Genomic DNA, 19,840 nt, shown 5'->3' on the forward strand with positions numbered 1-19,840 from the left:
AATAAATAAACAAACAAATAAATAAATAAATATTTTTAAAAATTAAAAATGAAATTTACATTAAGTGTTTTGTAAGATTTCAGAGACATGTGACATCCCTCTGTGTATCCATTCACCCATCATTCAGCAAGTGCTTGTGGAACACCTACCGTGCGCGTGTTCCATGGTGACCTGGCTGTGGGCTGCCGTGCCCTGGAGAGCTCATGTACCGAGCACATCCACACTGTCTGGCGCAGGGACCACTGAGTTTTGTTCTGTGCAAATCGGATGGCATGCACTGCAGTTTGCTGTGTTATAGGCTAGGACAGAAACAAGAACTTCCAGACAGACGGGGCGGGCTCAGCTCACCTGCTCAGTGGCTGAGCTTAACGCCGGTGGACCCACCTCTGGCAAGACAGCATCCCTGCCCTTGTTAGGGGGACGCCGAGGGGTGGGCAGGGTGATGGGCCACGTGTGTGCGGCATGCTGGGTTGGACGATGAACTTACTGCAGCAGAGGGGACAGGACCCCCCACCGTGTGGGGCTTTGGTCTGCAAAATTTTAGCAGTTATCAATATTTTAAAAAAATTCTTCTGGTTGTAGCATAAAATCACTTAGCTTCTTGCAGTGTGTTTTGAGGCTTTAATGCTATTTAGCAGATGTCCTTTAATGATGCAAGGGGGCTTCCTGACAAGGGACTGGAAAGTAGTTTTCTTCCAGCACTTTTGGCAGCAGTGACTGGCGGGTTAGGGTTGAGAGAGGGTGGGAGGTGGCAGGGGTCTCACACCCACTGTTTTGTGGTTTCAGATCCCTGGAAAGCTGCTCACTCCCAAAGCATGGTTTATAGGAAAATTTGAATTTTCTTAGGTGACTTTTGAAAAGAAGCAGTCTCTATTTTAATTAATTAATTTATTTTATTTTTAATTGAAGTATAGTTGATTTACAATGTTGTGTTAGTTTCTGTGTACAGCACAGTGACTCAGTTATACATATATATATTCTTTTTCATATTCTTTTCTGTTATGGTTTATTACAGAATGTTGAATGTAGTTGCCTCTGCTATACAGGAGGACCTTGTTGTTTATTTTATATGTAGTAATTTGTGTCAGTTAATCCCAAACTCCTAATTTATCTCCCCACCCCCTTTTCCCTTTTGGTAACCATAAGTCTGTTCTCTATGTCTGTGAGTCTGTTTCTGTTTCCTAAATAAGTTCATTTGTGTCATATTTTAGATTCCACATGAAGGAAGAAATGGAAATGCTGTCTGCTGGAAATTTCGTCTGTGAAGGGTTTGAAGTTGCAGTGGGAGATTTAAGCAAGGTTGGGGTTTGGGCCATTTCCCGGCAGCGTCTCCTAATGGAGGCCCATCATTCTTCCGAGAACACCCCTGGCCTGCCCCTGGGATTTGATGTCCCCCCAGGTTTCAGGAGGGGCTGTTGTCACCAGCTGCTTCTCTTCCCAGACGGGCGCTCACAGGGCTTCTGCCGTCTCTGCTCCCTGCACCCCTCAGCACAACCCCACAGCTGGACTGTCCTCTACCACCCCCGAGAGAGGGGTCATGGAACACATCCTGCCCTGACCCTGACCGCCCTCTGTGAGCGCTGCTCCGGGGAGGACGTGCTCCTCATCCTCTCCGTCTGCAAACTCCTGGGCCTGAGTGTGGGCCCTGCCTGCTGCTTCTGCTGCCCTTCCCTGGTGGCCGGCCCCATCCTCCCTGGGGCGCGTGCGTGTGTGTGCGTGCACACACCATACACACACACCCCATTTGCACACACACACCATATACACACATCACACACACATATACATATATACACACACATCACGCTTACATGTACCATGTACCATACCACACACCACATATACACACATCATGCACACACCACACACACACACATGCATGTGAACCCCTCAGTGAGTGAAACTGAATTCTCCGTTTCCCTCCGATTAACACGGCAGTGCCTCCCCTGTCCTGGTCCAGCGCAGCCCTGGGCCCAGGTCCCGGGCCTCCATCGCCTCCCTGTCTCTGGTCCCCACCTGCCTCTGTGTTTCCATTTCTGGCCGTCCTGTGCTGTGCGTGTTCTGATCCCCTGGGTGACAGCTTCCTTCCCTCCCTCCTGGTTGCTGCTCCCCAGTGTGGGTTTTGTCAGTGCCGAAACCTCCCAGCTAGAATGTGAAGCCCTCAAGGCACGGACTGTGGGCTTCATCTTTTTTTTTTAATGAACTTTTATTGAGATATAATTTACATACAATAAACTGCATATATTTAAAGTGTACAATTTGATATTTTTTTTCTTTTTAGTAATGTATATATGGAAATCCCAGTCTGCCAGTTCTTCCCACCCCAACTTCCCTCCGCTTTCCTGCCTTGGTGTCCATATGTTTGTTCTCTACATCTGTGTCTCTGTTTCTGCCTTGCAAACTGGTTGATCTGTACCATTTTTCTAGATTCCACATATATGCGTTAATATACAATATTTGTTTTTCTTTTTCTGACTCACTTCACTCTGTATGACAGTCTCTAGGTCCATCCCTGTCTCTACAAATATCCCAGTTTTGTTCCTTTTTTACAGCTGAGTAATATTCCATCATATATATGTACCACATCTTCTTTATCCATTCATCTGTTGATGGACATTTAGGTTGCTTCTGTGACCTGGCTATCGTAAATAGTGCTGAAACAAACATTGGGGTGCATGTGTCTTTTTGAATGATGGTGTTCTCTGGGTATATGCTCAGCAGTCAGATTTCTGGGTCATATGGTAACTCTATTTTTAGTTTTTCAAGGACCCTCCATACTGTTCTCCATAGTGGCTGTATCAATTTACATTCCCACCAACAGTGCTAGAGGGTTCCCTTTTCTCCACACCCTCTCCAGTGTTTACTGTTTGTAGATTTTCTCATTATGCCCATTCTAACTGGTGTGAGGTGATACCTCATTGTAGTTTTGATTTGCATTTCTTTAATAATTAATGATGTTGAGCAGCTTTTCATGTGCCTCTTGGTCATCTGTATATCTTCTTTGAAGAAATGCCTATTTAGATCTTCTGCCCATTTTTTGATTGGGTTGTTTGTTTTTTGATATTGAGCTGCATGAACTGTTTATATATTTTGGAGATTAATCCTTTGTCTGTTGATTCATTTGCAAATATATTCTCCCATTCTGAGGGCTGTCTTTTTGTCTTGTTTATGGTTTCCTTTGCTGTGCAGAAGCTTTGAAGTTTCATTAGGTCCCACTTATTTATTTTTATTTCCATTACTCTAGGAGGTGGGTCAAAAAAAATCTTGCTGTGATTTATGTCAGGGTCTTCTTCCTATATTTTCCTCTAGGAGTTTTATAGTGTCTGTCCTTACATTTAGGTCTTGAATCCATTTTTTGTTTGTTTGTTTGTTTTTTTTTTTGAATCCATTTTGAGTTTCTTTTTGTGTATGGTGTTAGGGAATGTTCTAATTTCATTCTTTTACATGTAGCTGTCCAGTTTTCCCAGCACCACTTATTGAAGAGGCTATCTTTTCTCCATTGTATATCCTTGGCTCCTTTGTCATAGATTAGTTGACCATAGTTTATCTCTGGGCTTTCTATCCTGTTCCGTTGATCTATATTTCTGTTTTTGTGCCAGTACCATACTGTCTTGATCACTGTAGCTTTGTAGTATAGTCTGAAGTCAGGGAGTCTGATTCCTCCAGCTCCATTTTTTCCCCTCAAGATTGCTGTGGCTATTCAGGGTCTTTTGTGTCTCCATACAAATTTTAGGATTTTTTGTTCCAGTTCTGTAACAAACACCATTGGTAATTTGATAGGGATTGCATTGAATCTGTAGATTGCTTTGGGTAGTATAGTCATTTTCACAATGTTGATTCTTCCAATCCAAGAACATGGTACATCTCTCCATCTATTTGTGTCGTCTTTGATTTCTTTCATCAGTGTCTTATAGTTTTCTGAGTACAGGTCTTTTACCTCCTTGGTTAGGTTTATTCCTCGGTATTTTATTCTTTTTGTTGCAATGGTGAATGGGATTGTTTCCTTAATTTCTCTTTCTGATCTTTCGTTGTTAGTGTATGTGTAGGTTTCATCTTAATGCTGCTGAATAAGAAATGCATTTTGGTAAAAGACCCAACCAGTACGCATGTATTTAATAGACTAAAAGTGATGCCCCCTTGGCATCCTCTCTCATCTCCACACCATCCACAGAGGAGGTGCTGGCTGGCATTAGTGGGAGCCCTTCTGGTCTGTTCTGTTTGCCCCTGCATCCATCCATGGACTTCAGATGTGTATATATTGTCTAGCTGGCTTGCTGTGCCTGTAACTGGGATCTACACACACACACACACACAACACATACTTTAGCTAACTTGCCATTTTCACTCAATCCCAGGCTTTTAGGATTTCTCTCGGTCGGTACATATTGGCTTACCTCTTAAAAAAAAAGTCTCAGGGTATTCCAGCCTATGGACTCTGCCCTAATTTATTTAACCATTCTCCTATTTATGGGCACTTAGGTTGCTTCCAGTTTTTAAAAAGATTGCTGCAGTGAAAATCCCTATACTCTCATCATTTCATATATGTATATGAGTCCTCCTGGAAATGCAGTTGTTGAGTTAAAGGGTATGCATATTTAAATTTTTGATAGAGAAGGCGGAATTGCTTTTCTGAAAGGCTTTACTGGGACTTCTTCTAAAGAAATATGTATATATATATTTTGAAGGATAAAACCAGCGAAGAAGTGATTCACCACCAATAGCTAAATAGAGAGTGGTTCTCCCTCAGGCCATGAACAGTGAAATGCTGCAGCCTGGGAGAGGCAGAGGATCCAGGCAAAGGTTGACATGGTTTCTAAGGTTTCCCATGCTCTCCCTTCTCCTCCCGCTCCCAGCCACCTAAAAAACAGCAGTCCTTGGGAAAGATGAGATGAACAACCAAAAGCATGAGAATTTACTAATGCTCCTCAGTTTGGAGAGTGGAAGGCTGTGCTGGTGGGGGTTGGGGACGGATGCTCCTGGAGCCCTCATTTAATGGCTCTCATTAAAGTCAGGAAAAACCTGTCTTCCTCAAGGGGTGCTGCCCAGGGTCTGTTTGCACTGCATTCTGGGAGAATCTCTTGGCCCCATCTTCCAGTTTACCCATCAGCTCCTCAATTATACCCATTCTTACATTCAGCCTTCTGAATATCAAGCACCATATTTTTTAAAATTAGGAGGCATAATTATTTCAGCAGTTTTAGTTTTAAAGAAAAGTTAAGCAGAAAGTTCCCATATGGCCTGTAACCCCCACAATCCCTAATTTCCTAGTATTAATATCTTGCCTTAGTATGGTAACACTGATGAACCAATTTGATACACTGTTATTATTGTTAACTAAATTCAGGTTAGTTCACTCTTTGTATTGTACATCCTGTGGGTGTTGACAGAAGCATAATGACTCAGATTACCATCCTTTTGTTTTTTTTGTTGTTGTTTTTTTGAATTTCATATGTCTGTAGCCTTTTTTAAAAATATATTTTAAAATTTATTTATTTATTTATTTTTATTTTTTTATTTTTTGGGGGTACACCAGGTTCAATCATCTGTTTTTATACACATATCCCCGTATTCCCTCCCTTCCTTGACTCCCCCCCCTCAAGTCCCCCCCACCCTCCCCGCCCCAGTCCTCTAAGGCATCTTCCATCCTCGAGTTAAATTTATTTATTTTATTTTTTATTTATTGGCTGCATTGGGTCTTCGTTGCTGCACTCAGGCTTTCTGTCATTGTGGAGAGTGGAGACTACTCTTCATTGCAGTGTGCGGACTTATTACAGTGGCTTCTCTTGTTGCGGAGCACAGGGTCTAGGTGCGTGGGCTTCAGTAGTTGTGGCACATGGGCTCAATAGTTGTGACTCATGGGCTCTAGAGCACAGGCTCAGCAGTTGTGGCGCACGGGCTTAGTTGCTCCACGGTATGTGGGATCGTCCCACACTAGGGCTCAAACCCATGTCCCCTGCATTGGCAGGTGGCTTCTTAACCACTGCACCACCAGGGCAGCTCCCATCCTTCTGTCTTATTAGTTGGTTAGTTGTGTCTGTGTCCTGTTAGCTCCTTCCCATTTTAAGGATTACCCTTTGGTAACGGCCTCTGGAGTCTTGGGAAGGACCAGGGTACTGAGGTACGGGCTTCTGTCTGGGGAGTGATGCTCCTGTGGTATCCTGGTCCCCACACCTCAAATTCTGAGCCTGCTTGAGTCTCAGCGCCTGTCACCGTGTGGCAACGGACTGTGGGGACTGGGAAGCAGTAGGTGAAGCAGGCGGCCTCCCCAGGCTCCTCTTCCCTGGCTTCCCCTCCTTTTCCCCTCTTGAAATTTGTGTCATTTATCTTGGAATGTTCTGGCAAGATATTGTATTTTAAAGGACTGCCTGGGTGGGTATGGGTGTGTGGGTGGAGGGTTGCTGCTGTGGCCCTGCTGTCCCGTGATGGGCAGTGCAGGGTTCTGGGGGGGCGGCCACTGTGGCCCCATGTGTGCCCCCCCTGCTCATGGTGAGTGTGTGAATAGGGAGGGAGGTGGGAGGGCATCTGAGCATTTTCAGGATGAAGATCGGCTCCCCTTTTTGTTTGAACGGGAACTGGTCTGGACGTGGGTGTCGTGGTAGGAACATACTGCCCTCCTGGCCCCGTGTGGCAGGGGACGCCTCCCTCACAGCATCCTTCCAGCTGTGGCTGCTCCAAGGGCCGATGCTGTGCCCCCTCCGTGCCCCATGCCCTGCAGCCCTGGGGCTGGCTGTCCAGGCCACCCTGAGGGCTTGCAGCTCGCCTGGCCGGGCCTGGCACGTGGAGGTGTTCATGAGTGAGCTGGGCCCCAACGCAGTGGGGTTTGAGGTCCCCAGACCTGGTTGAAGTGGTCGCCCTGCCCAGCCGGCAGGTGGCCTGGGCAGCCCTTGGTCCACCTGAGCATCAGTCTCTGTGTGTGTCCTGGGGACGGTCCTGTCATCGAGTCACCGTTCAGTGGGGTAGCATCGAGCACTGCTGTGGGTGGGGGGACACCTCATGGAACACAGCAGGTGGGGCTGGCGGGGTTTCCGTCCCATGGGTGAAGGGGTGGGGGGTGGGGCAAGGCTGCAGCCTGGGCAGGTGAGTTGGGGTGCTGAGAGCTCAGCCGTTACCTGGGGCTCATCGGGGGCAGGTCTGGTGTGGCTGAGCCACGGCACAGAGACCCGAGGCTGGGGCAGGGTGAGTGATGGAGGGAGGGCGGCCGGAGGGCAGGGAGGCCGGGCCTGGGGCTCTCCCCGCCCTTATGAGGACAAGTGCTCTGGGTGTCTGGGGTCTTTGGAGGGGAGAGGTTGAGGAGAGGAGGATGCTACCTGACATGATTTAGTGTTTTTATAATAGCTTTTATAATAACTTTACTGAGATACAATTCATATACCACAAAATCCACCCCTGTGAAGTACATATGCTCACAGTGTTGTGTGGCCATCACCACCTAATCCCAGATCCCTCCCCTGTACCCACTAGCAGGCATCCCATTTTCTCCTCCCCATCCCAGCCCTGGCTTTGATTTCTTTAAGTGAATGTGTTGTTGAAGAATAACCATCATACGGGCGTGTGCACTCATCCTGGAGTGAATGTGTTCCCCCCAACCCCGGTTCATGTGTTGAAATCTAATGCCCAGTGTGGTGACATTAGGAGGTGGGGCCTTTGGGGTGATGAGGCCATAAGGGTAGAGCCCTAAGGATGGGATTAGCGCCCTGATAAGAAGAGGCCAGGCAGCTGGCTCCCTCCTCTTCCACCATTGAGGACACGGCAGAAAATCAGCCGTCTGCAACCCAGAAGAGGGCTCTCGCTAGAACCCACCCATGGCGGCACCCTGCTGCCTTCAGAGCCTGACATGCCCATTGTCACACACACCCGTGGGTGGGGGCCATGAACCTTCCCAGGAACAGGTGTGTTCGGAGCACACCTGGGCTCCTGGGCACTTGTGGAAGGGTGGGCTTTTTCAGGTGGGATGTGCCCGTGGACTTGAATTTTTGTGAAGGGTAATGGGTTGCCTTCCACCTTTATCCTGGACATGGGCAGTGGCCACCTGAGAACTCATCATAAGGTAGTTCTATGTTTAATTTTTTGAGGACCCTACAGTTCTCCATAGTGGCTGTGCCAATTTACATTCCCACCAGCAGTGCATAGGGTACCCTTCTCGCCACGTCCTCGCCAACACTTGTTATTTCTTGTCTTTTTGATACTAGCCATCCTAATGGGTGTGAGGTGGTATCTCATTGTGGCTTTGATTTATGTTTCCCTGATGATTAGTGATGTTGAGCATCTTTTCATGTGCCTGTTGGCCATTTGTTTGTCTTCTGTCTCAGCTCTTTAGGGACCAGATGGAGAAAGGCCTTGCTGAGTAGATTGGGATGGGAGAGCCCAGGGAGGGGTGTGATCGGACCTTTCCCCGGCTGAGAGTGGTGGCCTGGGGAAGTGTGAGCGGGACTTTGGGTCGGGTGGGGAGGCCTGGCCACAGCATGCAGAAGGCTCTTGGCAGAAAGGACCCTGGCAGGTGACAGAGGTTGGAGCTGCCCCTGCCCCTGTGAACTAACCAGGGGTGAAAAGCACAGTTCCCAGGGGCCAGGCCTGACTGTGTGAGCTTAGCCATTTTTCTGTTGTCCAGGCATCCAGGGGCCAATGGCAGTGGGGGCCTGGTGGAGGTGGGTGTGACACCTGCCAGCACAGTGTCCCTTCTGGCAGTGTCCCCGTGCCAGCCCAGCCTTGGCTCAGCTGTTCCCAGCTGAGTCACCTCACTCTACTGGTCAATGTTGGCTGTGAGGTGGTCCAGGGTTGTTAGTTTCCAGGGGCTGAATTAGTTACCAGGGTCTTGCCCTGACGTATGGTCCCCACCCCTTGCCCCTCTGATGCCAAAACTTGGCTTCTGTGCACCACTGCCGAATCAAATCTCAGAGACAGAGTTTTGGGTGAAATATTGATAGAAAAGAATAGCTTTATTGCTTTGCCAGCCAAAGAGGGGCACAGTGGGCTAATGCCCTCAAAACTATGTGTCCCAATCCTGAGGGATTTGGTAAGGAGTTTTATAGCAATGGTTCAAGGGCGGGGTCGCTGGAAAGGATCAGGGTGTGGTCAGGGCCTGCACTCCTTTAACCTGGCCTCAGGTGGTCTCCTGATGAGCTTCTGTGATTCTCGAGGTTATCAAACTGTGACATCTCCCTGGAATGAAGAATGCTTCATCAAGTAGTTAACATTTTCCATTTGTTGGGGGTTTTAGTTCTGCAGAAGAGCTCAAAGCTGTTGTTACAGGTATCCCTTGAGGGGGAACCAGGACCCTGCCCTGAGGCTGCACTGTTGCTTCTTGGCTGCTCCTCCCTTGTCTCTGCATCCCCTCCCTTCCCTGATTAGCATCTGTTTGAACCTGCCCGTTGGAACTCAGGGAAGGTCATGGAGGCTGGAGTCTGTTCCCTATAAACAAGTAACAGGGGACACGGAAAGCCTCTGTGCCCAGGAGCCCCACAGGGTCCTGCTCGGTTTCACCCCCGTGTTCTTTCTGGGGTTGAGAAGCAGCGGTGGGGGGCAGCTGCTGGCCCTGCGGAACTGAGCTTTTCACCCCTGGTTCGTTCACAGCTGCAGGGATTTAAGAGCTACTGGAGTGATCTGCATTTCCCTGCAGACCCTTTTTCAGGGCGCACTGTGAGGGGCTGGGCACAGGGAGGGAGGCACAGTGTCTCCTGCGTCCTGCTGGATGTCACAGCAGACAGAGCCGAGGGCCTGAGGCTGGCATGCACTGGGGCAGCCCCACTGGTGGCTGTTGAACCGAGGGTGGATGGACCATTGACTGAAGGTTCCCTGATTCCCCTCCCGCCGTGGCTGGCCTGTGGAGCAGGAGCATCGCTGAGAAGCTGGCTGAATTTTTAGCCTCAGGGACATGCTGCATGTGGCAGCCAATGGCCCGGGGCAGGTGATGGGGCGGGTGGGTTCAAGGCAGTTTTGCAGTGTGGTGAGTGTGCAGCTTCGGGGGCTGGCAACCACTCAGTGTGGTTTCAGCTCTCTCAGTGGCATGTTCCGTTGCTTCCCATCCGCTGTAGCTGGTGCCTTTGACCCCAACCTGATGCTCCCTCAGAGTCACTTCCCCATCGTTGCTACTTCTTGCATTTATCCTCCCCTTTCCTTAAGGCTGGGTTTGAGGCCTGTATCCTCGGCTTGCTGGCCGCAGTGGCACGTGAAGTCTCTGGAAAGCTGTGCCTTTGAGAGGCCAGGCACCTAGAGGGAGCAGGAGAGTGGTTAGGAATGACTGTGAAAACTGCAGAAATAAGACAGGCTGAGAAGAGTGTGGTTACTGCTGGAGTTCAGGGATCCCTCTCCCAGTTGGGTTTGAAGGATGAATAGGAGTTTCCAGTGAGATTCTGGAGGAGTGGAAAAGGAATGGCTTAAACACTGGTCTGGAAGGGGTGAGACCCCCACTGCATGGGGTCTTGGGGGTGTGACGGGGGTGAGGCTGCAGGGATGGGCAGAGTGCAGGCCTGGGAGCTCATGGTCTAGAGTTGATTACCACGTGGCGCAGCACCATGGCCCCAGCGCCCCGTTAGGGTCCCTGGCTATAGGTGGGGGCAGAGACAGCGTGGTTTGGGCTGGATGTCGCCTGCATGGATGGTGATGCCCTCATGCATCGGTATCCGAGTGGGCCCGTGGTAGGGGGCAGGGTGGTGGTCCATGACTGGACTTAGGAGGCCTCCAGCTGGGTGGCTTGCTCTGTGGGCAGGAAGCACAACAGCAACCCTCCATGTCAGAGCTCAAGGACTCTTGTACGTCATGGGGATCCATGCCCTCACTGGACAGGCAGGGAGACCAGACTGCAGGTGCTGGAGTAGGGCCTGATCCCCACATCTCAGTGATCCTGGCATCCTCTGAGATGAGGAAACAGAGCCCCGGGAGGCTTTGTTTTCTGGAGCCTTTGCAGGCTGTAGGGGCAGAGCTGGGTCTGAGCCAAGGTCTCTTTTTGCCCCAGCTCTATGCAGAGATGTAGGTGCCACTCCCCACCAGGGTGGTGCCCCCATGTGTCAGGGAGCAGAGGGTGTCCCTTGCACAAAGGGTGGCTTGTGCTACACACCCACACGTGCACATGGTTGCCTTTTCTTTGACAAGACTTTGTCTAGTGTATTTTGTAAAATTCCTACCCCCACTCAGCCGTGTGCAATGCACACAATTTAAGATAAATAACCCAAACAATGCTGTATCTTGTGTAGCATTTTGCTTTTTTGGGGAAAACAACTTGGGGACAGAACCTTTAGGATATGCCTCCTTTCCTGTTGGAGCAAATTAAATCTGATGTTAAGGCCTTGGGGGTTTCCCACATCTTCCTCCTAAAGGGTTAGAGAAATGCATCCCCAGGAGACTGGGGCCGGGCTGCCGTGTCCTGAGTGCCCGCTGGCCTTCGGGAGTAGAGGGAGGGCTCCCCTGAAAACTTGGGGAGAGTCATGAACACCTTGCCACTCTTTGATTTTCAAACTGTTGGGTGGCTCTGTGGACCCCGGAGCTCCTGAGCTGTATTGATGTCAGGCGCTGGGAGCTTTATAAGAGTGTGTGTTCTGGCATGCATTGGAGAACTTCTTTCTGTTTGTACTGCAGCAGCCTGTGTGCTCAGCCAGCTGACGCCTCTGTGCTCTTTCATTTCAGTCTCTGGAGGGTCTGAGTGTCGCTGCATCTCGTGGTGGGAGCTGGTGGCCAGGCCAGGACTGACCTACGGATGGCCCAGGGTCCCCGGGCACCTGCAGCCTCCCAGTGAGTAGGACCCACAGGGTCACCATTCTGCCTGCCCCACCTGCCTGTGTATCTGAGCATCTGTGCTCACCGGCTGTACAAGGGCTGGGAGGACAGCCGGGCACACCCCTCTTCATCTTTCTCCAGCAGAAGCTCCAGTGCAGCTACACTCAAGTTTTTCACTGTTTTCTGTTTTGACAAATTGACAAGGAGAAAGATAAGTTCGGGGCGTCCCCAGAGCACCAGCCATGCAGAGCAGACGTGGTTTCCTGTCACCTATCTTCTCTCCCTTCAGACCCACTGGGGCCCCTTCTGCTGCCAGGGGTGCTCCAGTCTGAATGGCGCCAGTGGCCGCCTTCCCATTAGGGTGCTGATGGGCTAGATTTTGATATTAGGGGAATGCTGGCCTCATAGAATGAGTTAGGAAGTGGTCTTTCCTCTTCTAATTTCTGAAATAGATTATAGAGAATCAGTATCATTTCTTCCTTAAACGTTCAGCAGAGAAACCATCTGGGCCTGGTGATTTCTTTGGGGAAGGTTATTAATTATTGATTCAGTTTTAAAAATACATATAGCTATTCTGTTGTTTCTCCTCGTGTGAGTTTTTGTAGTAGATGTCTTTTAAGAAAGGAGTTGGTCTGTTTTATACAAGTTATCACATTTGGGGGCACAGAACTCTTTGTAGTATTCCTTTATTATTATCCTTTTAAAGGGATATTATTATCCTTTTCTATGGAATCAGCGTTGATGACTCTTTTTTTGGTATTGGTAGTTTGTCTTCTTTTTCTTCGTTAGCTTGCTCAATAAAAAATTTTGGGTTCATTGATTTTCTTTATTTTCTTGCTGTTTTCAGTTTGATTTATGCTCTAATTTTTATTATATTTCTTCTGCCTAATTTTTATTATATTTCTTCTGCTTGTTTTAGGCTTTAGTTTGTCTCATTTTATTTCCCAAGGTACAAGCTTAGGTTATTGATTTTGTATCTTTCTTCTTTTCTAATGTATACATTCAATGCTATATATTTCTGTCTAGGCACTACAACGTTAAATACGTTGTAGAAATTTTGATAAGTGGTATCTTTGTTTTTATTTAGTTAAAAAAACTAAAAAATATTTTTCTTTTGATATTTCCTTATTGACCCATGTGTTGTTTAGAATTATGTTGTTTAATTTCCAAATATTTGGGGACTTCACCTATTTTCCTTTACTGATTTTTAGTTTAATTCCACTCTGGTTTGAGAACGTACTTTGAGTGACTTCAGTTTTTTAAAAACTTGTTAAGGTGTGCTTAATGGTCCAAAACGTGTTCTGTCTTGGTGCTATGGTCTGAATGTTTCTGTCCACCCCCACCCCTCAAATTCATATGTTGAAATCACAACTCTCAAGGTGATGGCATTGGGAGGTGGGGCCTTTGGAGGGTGACTAGGTCATGAGGGTGGCGCCCTCATGAATAGAATTAATGCCCTTATGAAAGGGACCCCGCAGAGCCCCTCACCCCTTCTGCCATATGAGAACAGAACAGGAAGTCTGAGATCAAGAAGAGGGCCCTTCTGACCCTCTGGCCAGGCTGGCCCCTGGTCTTGGACTTCCAGGCTCCAGGCCATGAGAAAGAAATTTTTGTTTTTTGTGTGGCACTGTGGTGTTAATCGTTTGTTACAGAAACCAAGACGGACTAAGGCACTCGGTGACTATTCCCTTCAAGCTTGAGAAGGATGTGTCTTTTGCTGTTGTTGGATGGAATATTGCATGCATGTTAGTGACATCCAGGTGATGGATGGTGCTGTCCAGGTGAGCCATCCTTGCTGATTTTCTGCCTTCTTGTTCTATCAGTTACTGACAGGGAATTTTGATGTTGTCATTTATAATAGTGGATTTGTCCATCTCTCTTTCCAGTTCTATCTGTTTTGCCTCATATATTTTGATGCTCTGTTAAGTGCCTAGCCATTTATGATTGCAGTCTCTTGTTAGAGGATTGAACTGAATTACATATCATGTGGTAATGCCTCCTTTTTATCCCTGATGATTTTCCTGGTTCTAAAGTCTGCTTTTTCTGACATGAATACTGGTAATCTAGTTTTCCTCTGATTGGAATTAGCATGGTATATCTTTCTCCATCCCTTTACTTTCAACCTATTGGAGTCTTTATATTTAAAGTGGGTTTCTTGTAGACAGCATATAGTTGGGTCTTGTGTTTTTATCTACTCTGACAAACTGTCTTTTAATTGGTGCTTTTAGACCATTCACATTAAAAATGATTATTGATGTATTTAGATTGATATCAAACTTTTCAATCATTGTCTTCTGTTCTTGCCACAGGCTTCTTTTTCTCACTTCTCCAGTTTTCTTTGACCGTTTTATAGGAATCAACTATATTTCTCTTAGCTTATCGTTTTTACTTCTTTTAAAATTTTGTAGTGTTTGCCTCAGAGTTTACAATATAGTAATCTGAGTCCACCTTCAAATAACACTATACTTCTTCAGATTTAGTGCAAGTACCTTAAAACAGATATTCCCAATTCCTCCTTCTTGTCCCTTGGGATGTTGCTGTCATTCATTTCACTCACCCATAAGCTAGAATCATCACAATACATTGTTAAGATTAGAGTTTTAAATAAACAATTATCTTTTAGGTCAAATAAGAGTAAGAAAAGTATAAGATTTTATTTTACCTTCATTTATTCCTTCTCACACACTTTCTTTTCTTTATATATGTTCAGGTTTCCAACCTATATAATTTTCCTTGCATATGAAGAAGAATCTTTTAACATTTCCTTCAGGGTATGTCTCCTGGTGACAAATTCCTTCGGTAGTTGTTTGACTGATAAAGTATTTATTTCTCCTTCACTTTTGAAAGAAGTTTTGCTGGATATAGAAATAAAGGTTAGTGGAGTTGTTTTTTGTTTTTTTTTTCTTTTAAAACTTTGAGGATTTTCCTGTATTCCCTTCTTGTTTGCATAGTTCCTCGCAAGAAGTCTGCTGTAATTCTTATCTTTGTTCCTTTGTAGATAAAATGTTTTCCCACCTGCCTCTGGCTTCTTTCTTGATTTTCTCTTTGTCTTTGGTTTGCTACAACTTGAGTATGATATACCTAGGTCTAGTTTTTGTTGTTGTTGTTTATTTTATTGCAGTATAGTTGATTTACAATGTCATGTTAATTTCTACTGTATAACAAATTAATTCAGCTCTACATGTATATACATTATTTTTCCTATTCTTTCCCATTATGGTTTGTCATAGGATATTGAGTGTAGTTCCCTGTGCTATACAATAGGGCCTCATTATTTACCCATCCTATATATACTAGTTTGCATCTGCTAATCCCATGTTGCTTTTTTTTTTTTTTACTTTTTTATTTTTTATTTTTATTTTTTTAATCTTTCTTGGAGTATAATTACTTCACAATATTGTATCAGTTTCTGCTGTACATCAAAATGAAAGAGCCACATGCACACATATATCCCCATATCCCCTCCCTCTTGAGCCTCCCTCTCAACCCTATCCCACCCCTTTAGGTCTTCACAAAACATCAAGCTGATCTCCTTGTGCTCTGTGGTAGCTTCCCACTAGCCATCTATTTTACATTTGGTAGTGTGTATATATTCATGCTACTCTCTCACTACATCCCAGCTTCCCCTCTCCCCGGTGTCCTCAAGCCCATTCTCTACATCTGCATCTCTATTCCTACCCTGCCACTATGTTCATCAGCACCATTTTTCTAGATTTTGTATATATGTGTTAGCATATGGTATTTATTTTTCTCTTTCTGGTTTACTTCACTCTGTATGACAGACTCTAGGTCCATCCACCTCACTATGAATAGCTCAATTTCATTCCTTTTTATGGCTGAGTAATATTCCATTGTATATACATGCCACATCTCCTTTATCCATTCATCTGTTGATGGACATTTAGGTGGCTTCCATGTCCTGGCTATTGTAAATAATGCTGCAATGAACATTGTGGTACATGTATCTTTTTGAATTATGGTTTTCTCCAGGTATATGCCCAGGAGTGGGATTGCTGGGTCCTATGGTAGTTGTAATTTTAGTTTTTTAAGGAACCTCCATACTGTTTTCCATAGTGGTTGTATCAATTTACATTCCCACCAACAGTGCAGGAGGGTTCCCTTTTCTCCTTACCCTCTCCAGCATTTATTGTTCTCAGATTTTTTGGTGGTGGCCATTCTGACTGGTGTGAGGTGATACCTCATTGTGGTTTTGATTTGCATTTCTCTAATGATTAGTGATGTTGAGCATCTTTTCATGTGTCTGTTGGCCATCTGTATGTCTCCATGTTTTGTTTTTTTTATTTTTTCAGGGAGATATAAACATTCCTTTATTTAAAAAATATAGTGAAGAATAAATATCTAGATATTCAAACACAATGTTATTCCAAACGTAGGAAATGTAAAATTGAAACAAAGGGAAGTTACTAGAAAACATCAGCTCAGATTTCCTCCCAGCCCACCTACAGAGGATCTGGGAATTCCCCTGCTATTCTGGTGAGGGGGGGCAGTACCTCCAGGTCTCCTCCCTCCCCGCTCCCTCCCCTCAGTGCTGAGGCTTCCTGATCACCTTTCTTCCGAATCCCCAAGGGAAAAGCTTTGCGGCTGCAGGGAAAATCCCCCAAGCACTGCACTGCCTGGCTCTCGAAAGTATCTCCTGTGGGAGGCAGAGCGTGCCACCTGCCCAGGGCTTGGCCCACAGAACCCAGGACCCCTGGCCCCCGTGCCACCCCAAAGCTGCAGGGACAGCAGAGACCTCTGATCCCTGCCTGAGAGGGAGCCGCCACGGCCACCACGATGGCGTGGCCTGGCTGCCTGCTTTCCAGAGTCTTGTCCCCTCTGCACCCCGGGGTCGGTGGCTGCTGAAGCCAGATCCTCACCAGCCAGAGACGTCCCCACGGAGATGCCGGGGCAGCCCCACCCCTGCTTCCGCCTCACCCACCCCTGCCCAGCACTTTGTTCTGCCCTGGTTCCCAACCCCACCTCTGCCTTGTAGACCCCACCACACCATCTGACCCTCCAACACCACGGCAGGTCAGCACGAAGATGCCCTTCCTGCTCGGCAGCCGTCAGCGGGGGAGGTGGCAGCTGGAGGACAGTCTGGCTCTGAGGAGGGGCTCCTGTCCCGGGCTGTCCCAGAGGGCTGGGCACTGCCCACTTAGCTGATGAAGGCGGTGATGGCCACCACCTGCAGGACGGCCTCCAGGCTGTGCAGCGCCAGCAGCATGGCGCTGAGAGCCGAGCCCGCCCGCAGCACCAGGGTCTGCCAGAGCAGGAAGTAGACAGACACCGTGAGGGCCAGGCTGGTGGCCTGCGGCACCTCGGCCTCCATCAGATTGCTCTTGGTGCCTGGAGAGAACAGACGTGCTGGTTAAGATCCGGGCTTTGGGATGCAAGTGCGTGGGAGGCCTCAGCCTCTGGGCTGTGAGATCAGTGCCAGCTTTGACCACCATGCGATGCTTGAGGACTTCCAGTGAAAGATCCTGCTGTGGCCACCGCAAGGGACTCGTCAAAGTGTTGGAAGACGAATGCAAAAGGGGCATGTCTTCCTCGGTGGGGGTGGAAGCCAACCGAGGCTGTGACGTTCTACTTGTGGTCTCCCGGTCAGTTGTGGGGGTGGGAGAGGAAGTTTGGTTTTTTAAAAATGATCCAATTGCATTCTGACACCTTTTCCTAGTTGCACGTGGACCGAGAGGATTTTGTTTAAAATTTCCAAAAATATTTCACGCTGGGCTAAGGTCATTCTGGAAAATTTCACGCGTACTCACAAAAACAGAGTGACTGCACATTTACAAACAAACACGTCAGCATGGAAGACGCTGATCCCCAGCTGCCCTGGCCATGGGGGCTCAGGGCGGCCCAGTGCCATTTGCTGCCCAGCCATGGGCACAGGCTCATCTGTGTCACGGGCATGTGTGTGCGGGGCGGGGGCCCGACGTGCCGGCTGTTCCATCAGCCATTCCAGTTCCAGGGGCAGGAGTGAGTGTTTCTTAGATGTGTCGATGTGTCAGCGGAACACGCAGCGTAATCCCGTTTAAAAGACATGCTCGTGTCCCTGTGCATGATGAGGAATGGGGAGGCCTGGGCCCTGGCGGTGAGCTGGCAGGGGGGAGTGCTCTCTTGGGGCTCCTTTACCATCCGAGCCTCAGGATGTGAGGGGGGGCGGCCAAGCGAGGCTCCAGCTGGAGGCCTCCAGGAGCTGGACTGGGGAGCCTTCCACCCTGCAGGCCCTGCTGCCCTGCTAGGGGCCTGATGCAACTTTCCAGATCCTTCTCCTTCTGACCACTGAGGCCAGCAGAAGAGGAGGCAGGGGTGGGTGAGTGTTTGGGCCCCAGAGTCATGGCTGAGCTGGGTTCTAATCTCAGAGCTGTTTGTCAGCCAGCAGCTTGGGCACCATATGCTTCCAAACAGGAAGCATCCCCACCGACGACATGGCCAATATTCTTTGTCTTGTGGACAAAGCTTCTGCATAAACTAATTAATACTTAATGACACTGTAAGGCGAGGCCTGAAAAACCATGGTTCAGCAGTTTAAATCAAAAGTGTCTCTAGGAACCATGTTATAAAATGGCGAATATTTAAGGGTTCTCACTTAAATCTAGTGATTCTGTTATCTCAAGTACTATGTGGTTTTCAGTCAACTCACCGAAGTATAACCGCATTGCTTCCAGAATCCCCATCAGAAAGAGCAGAGACAGGTCCAGGACCAGGTAACTGTGAGGATAAGTGAAAACCTGACCTGAAGAAAAACAGGCAGGAGAGCTGAGCTCCCGTTACAGGAGGCAAGGTGCCCACACCTTGGAGTTGCCTTCTCCCATGTAACTTACTTTTATACACGATCAGCAGGAGTGTAGCTAGGAAACAAAGGGTGCAGTATGTTCCACTCAGATAGAGCAGCATCTGAAGTGGGAGTGATGAGAGCTGGCCAGCGGTTAAGGACTCTAAGGCCCAGTAGAGGACCCTGCAAGGGGCACCCATGAGGTGGGGGGTGGTGAGCGGATGAGAGGGGCTGCTCTGCCACATGCTCAGAGGCCCTGCATACACGCAGCTCCAGCCCAGGCACCTGCGGGTGGCCACAGACACCCGGCCAACGGCCCCCACCTGGCTTCCATGACACTCCTCCCGGTGTCACCACACCTGGCAGGGCCCTGTGGGCTCTGGGGTGGGGCTGGGGCTTACCCCCAGGGGACATCTGACCTGGAGCGAGAGGACCAGGTGCATCCTTGGCAACCACAGGCAGGATGGCCTCAGCATGCCCCCTCCCCCCCCGGGGGGTTGCTCAGGTGGCATCACCCTAACCTAGGTCCCAGTTATAAGACTGAGAGCAAAAACAGACTTTTTTCACTTTCTTCAAAGAAAACGTCTTTTTCTCTTTTGTGGGGAGGGGCAGTTAAATACCAACTAGCAACTTTCCTGAGCTCTGAACACTTCGTATTTGTTTATGCTAAACGTGAGTCTCTAAGTTTTGCACGTGAGGGGTTTTCATCTTCCGGCCCCCTGGGCCTGCTGGGAGTCGGGCAGCCACCCCTCAGCGCTGGGCTGAGCAGGAGGCACCAGTGGAGGAGGTCACACCACACTCTCCGCCTGTTAGTGGACGCCCCTTCCGCTCAGAGGTGCAATGACTACTCAGAACTTAGAGGAAAGGTGGGGGTGGGGCTGGGGGCTTAAAGGAGCAAAAAGCAGGAGTGGAGAGCTGACTTCAGGCGCCTGGAGGCCTGTGTCTTGGCTGCCCGAGGGGCACAGGGGTGCAGCAGCAGGATACCACCGTGGAGGAAGCTCTCCCTTGCCGCGAGGCCGCCATCTTGTCCCCACATTCTTGTTTTTTAAAGTGTTTATTCTGCTTGATGTTCTTTGAGATTCCTGGATCTGTGGTTTGGTGACTGTTACCAATTTTAGGGAAAACGTCAGCCATTATTACCTCAAATACATTTTCTTCTTCACTCACTTTTGTTTCCCTTGGGTCTTCCAGTGGCACGTGTGTTATATCTTTCAGTATTGTCCCATGGTCCTTTGGTGCTCACCCCCACACTGGCCTTCTTTTTTTCTTTGCCTTTCAGTATGAGAAGTTTCAACTGACCTATCTTCCAGCTCCCTGATTTTCCCCTCAGCCATGTTGAGTGTACTGTTGAGCCCA

At 48.1% G+C, this 19,840-nt stretch overlaps 2 protein-coding genes across 2 annotated transcripts in view; one reads left to right on the forward strand and one right to left on the reverse strand.

Moving 5' to 3' along the window:
• Positions 1-19,840, forward strand: part of APBA2 (amyloid beta precursor protein binding family A member 2) — a 248,017-nt gene that overhangs the window by 32,325 nt on the left and 195,852 nt on the right. The gene's annotated exons all lie outside the window — the stretch shown is intronic.
• LOC130845193 (transmembrane protein 80-like) lies at positions 16,865-19,507 on the reverse strand. The gene is made up of 4 exons (XM_057722049.1): positions 19,469-19,507; positions 18,534-18,627; positions 18,353-18,445; positions 16,865-17,055 (listed from the first exon to the last, which is right to left on the reverse strand). Exons 1-4 carry the CDS (start codon positions 19,505-19,507, stop codon positions 16,865-16,867), a joined length of 417 nt encoding a protein of 138 aa, XP_057578032.1.

Source organism: Hippopotamus amphibius, chromosome 2, assembly GCF_030028045.1.
Source record: "Hippopotamus amphibius kiboko isolate mHipAmp2 chromosome 2, mHipAmp2.hap2, whole genome shotgun sequence".
Lineage (NCBI taxonomy): Eukaryota > Metazoa > Chordata > Mammalia > Artiodactyla > Hippopotamidae > Hippopotamus > Hippopotamus amphibius.